At 48.7% G+C, this 3261-nt stretch overlaps 1 protein-coding gene across 1 annotated transcript; it reads left to right on the top strand.

The window, feature by feature from the left end:
* The first annotated feature begins 1345 nt into the window (after window positions 1–1345).
* On the top strand, window positions 1346–3261 carry POLE3 (DNA polymerase epsilon 3, accessory subunit). Its single transcript, XM_003785236.3, has 4 exons — window positions 1346–1708; window positions 1798–1883; window positions 2192–2310; window positions 2596–3261. The coding sequence occupies exons 1-4, from the start codon at window positions 1643–1645 to the stop codon at window positions 2766–2768; spliced, it is 444 nt and encodes a 147-aa protein (XP_003785284.1). The 5' UTR covers window positions 1346–1642; the 3' UTR covers window positions 2769–3261.

The raw sequence follows: 3261 nt of genomic DNA, 5'->3' as shown, positions 1-3261 counted from the left end.
CCCAAGTAGCTGGGACTACAGGCACCTGCCACAACGCCTGGCCATTTTTTGGTTGCAGCCATCATTGTTGTTTGGCGGCCCGAGCTGGGGATTCAAACCCACCACCTTAGGTGTATGTGGCTGGCGCCTTAGCCGCTTGAGCCACAGGCGCCGAGCTACTTTTTAAGGACAGTGTCCATTTTTTCACCCTTTGATTCAGATTTATTGACAACTCAGTGAGGGGAGCTGTTTTGGACATGGAGAACAGTAATGGATAAACCCCTGTTCTAAACTGCTTATAATTTAGATCAAATAGAGCAAAATGGGAGTGTACCTGAACTAATATTTTAAAATTAAGTAGTTCATAATGTTCACATTTCTAGCTCCTTATACAGATCAAAATATCTGACAACACCAGGCCCAATTCCAGCTTACACAGCAACTTGCTGGAGCTGAGTTGTTCCTGATGTCTTTAACACAGGCCTATCTCCACCAGACCTTACGGTCTCTAACTGACCAGTATCAGCTGCCATTCATCATAGCATTTGTTCTGTTGTTTTTCCCTTATGGGGAAATACTTCTCTGGTGTCTCTGGTGTCTCTATTGAAAGCAGGAAAACAAAAGGGTGACTTGAGACACTCGTGTTTCAAGGAGGCAAAAGCAGCATTAGTTTTCAGTGGGAGTGAAAACTACCTACTAAATATAAAAATAATACAACTTCCAACACCATTGCAAAACTCCGAGGATGAATCTAACTGGAAAAGATCTACGATGAACAATTAAATGAACTAAAAAATAAATACAATTTTAACAGGGTTTGGTTTTGGCTATGAATTCACGTTATTCTTCGAACCGGCTGTTTCTTGTCCTTTCATTACCTGCCCAGCCCGACACGAGGCCAGAGGTCTAATCAAGTGCATCTGAATATCCCCCAAATTAGCGTTGGGCTAACGGAATAGTTCGGTTATAAAACAAAAACCTAAATAACGCTTATCCTTAGTAACAGCAAGAAAAAGTTGTGAGGAGCGAAAAAATTAAAAATAGACACATGCTTCGGCAGAGTTGGAAAAATATTCCCCGCTTCATTTTGGGAAACGAAAACAAAAAGGTTAAAAAAAAAAAAAGGCGGGGGGGTGGGGAGAATTTGGCCCTGCAGGACCACAGACCAAAGCAGATTAAAAACCGCCGAGCCTCCAAGGGAGAGAGCCCCACCCGCCAGGCCCCGCCCAGCTGGCTCAGGCCACGCCTCCGTCTCACGCTAGCCACCTGGCCCCGCCGTCGCCAAGCAGCGGCGTAGAGCAAGATAGACAACGGACGGAATCCCCTGTGAGTCAAATTAAGTTGGTGAGAAAGTTTCAGAAATGGCGGCGTGAACCAGAGAAACGGGCCTGGGGAGAGACGTGCAGGGTACGGTGGGGCTGGACGGAAACCCGACGGGCCCAAATCCCTGCGGCGTAGAAAGTTCGGAGGCACCGGTGATTTGAGGCGGGGGCGGGGCTGGGGGAGGAGTCAAGCTGTGGGGCGCAAGGCACTATGGGACACTGTGGACAACGTAGGGCAGGACGGAAGCCTAGGAGGGTCAGATCGTAGCGACGCGGGAAGTCCGGACGCGGTAGCTGTCTGAAGAGGAGGCTCGAGTGGAGGCTGGGCCCGGGCGACGGCAATGGCGGAGAGGCCAGAGGACCTAAACCTGCCCAACGCCGTCATCACCAGGATCATCAAGGAGGCGGTGAGCAGCTCGGGCTGGAGGATGAGTTGGGGGCAGGAGGGAAGCAGGTCCTGGGCCGGCGGCTTTGCTCACCCCCGCTCTCCTCACAGCTCCCGGACGGTGTCAACATCTCCAAGGAGGCCCGGAGCGCCATCTCCCGCGCCGCAAGCGTCTTCGTGCTGTACGCCACGTCCTGGTGAGAGGCTCAGGGAGGACTCCTGGCTCGGAGCTCGTCGCCTGGAGCCCACTAACCCCAGTCATTGTGTCCTTCCACAGTGTGACGAGGTTTACAGCCCTCTGCTAGTTCTTAGGGGCAAAATAAAACAGCAAAATAACTCTGTTTTAGCTCTCTTGTACAGAGGAGGGAGGGATTTAGTCCTGTCACAAAAATCCATGTACCTAGGGAGTAGGCTTTCCCATCCCACCTCTGGGTGCTCCTTTCCCCACTCCATAGGTGGCAGGAGGCAATCTGGCAGCCTTTCACGGCCCTTTCTCTTCTTTCAGTGCCAACAATTTTGCAATGAAAGGGAAGCGCAAGACTTTGAATGCCAGTGATGTGCTCTCGGCCATGGAAGAGATGGAGTTCCAGCGGTTCGTTACCCCGTTAAAAGAAGCTCTGGAAGGTAATGACCCTCCCATCTTCTGAACCACGTAGAAAATGGTCATCCTGACCTGTTCGCTTGGCCCTGAGGCTTTCTCAGCCTGCTTCCCTTTAAGTACAGTAACTCAGTACTGGCTGTGACTCAACCAAGTTCAGTCCTCACTACCTTAGATCTGATTTATGATGCTGGGCAGGTTATTTTGCCTTCTGTGACTTAGTTTTTCCAAGTATTGAAGGAGTTAGTTGCTGCAGTCCCTCTGGTTCACCCTTCCAGCCCTGCCTCTTAACCCCCTTCTCCTCCTTACAGCATATAGGCGGGAGCAGAAGGGCAAGAAGGAAGCTTCAGAACAAAAGAAGAAGGACAAAGACAAAAAAACAGATTCAGAAGAGCAAGACAAGAGCAGGGATGAGGACAATGATGAAGATGAGGAAAGGATGGAAGAAGAAGAACAAAATGAAGAAGAGGAAGTGGACAACTGAATAGGGTGGGTGACTGTGGTACCTTGGAAGGTACCATTCTGAGACTTGCTACATGTTTCTCTGAAGGTTTTCCCTGCCTAGCAGAGTAGTCTTGGGCAGAAGTACCTGAGAAGATCAAAATAAAAATTGACTAGAATTGTCACCAAAACCAGCACTTCCCAAACTCAAAGCATCTGAGTAGCAGAATCTTGTTTTGTTCAGTCTGAAGGTTATGACTTTGGCAAGAGGGATTCTGAATGGCTAATTAAATTAGTCGAATCACTCTTGTTTACTTATATGTATGGTTAGGTCATTTTTGATCCCCAGTCCCCTGCTCCTCTCAAAAAGTAATAACTTCCATGCTGCCTGCTGTATTCCAGATCACAGAGGCAGCGAAGGCTCAGGAAAATTGGGGCTTTGATCATGGTCAGCCTATATTTGATTGTACAGTGTTTGGCAATAGTAGCTTAGTAAGAGTATTTGGAACAATAAAGCTTTATGAAACTACTAAAAA

The sequence above is a fragment of the Otolemur garnettii genome, unplaced genomic scaffold (genome assembly GCF_000181295.1).
Source record: "Otolemur garnettii isolate 467f Iridium unplaced genomic scaffold, OtoGar3 scaffold00014, whole genome shotgun sequence".
Classification (NCBI taxonomy): domain Eukaryota; kingdom Metazoa; phylum Chordata; class Mammalia; order Primates; family Galagidae; genus Otolemur; species Otolemur garnettii.
This window is presented reverse-complemented; position numbering and strand designations above follow the sequence as displayed.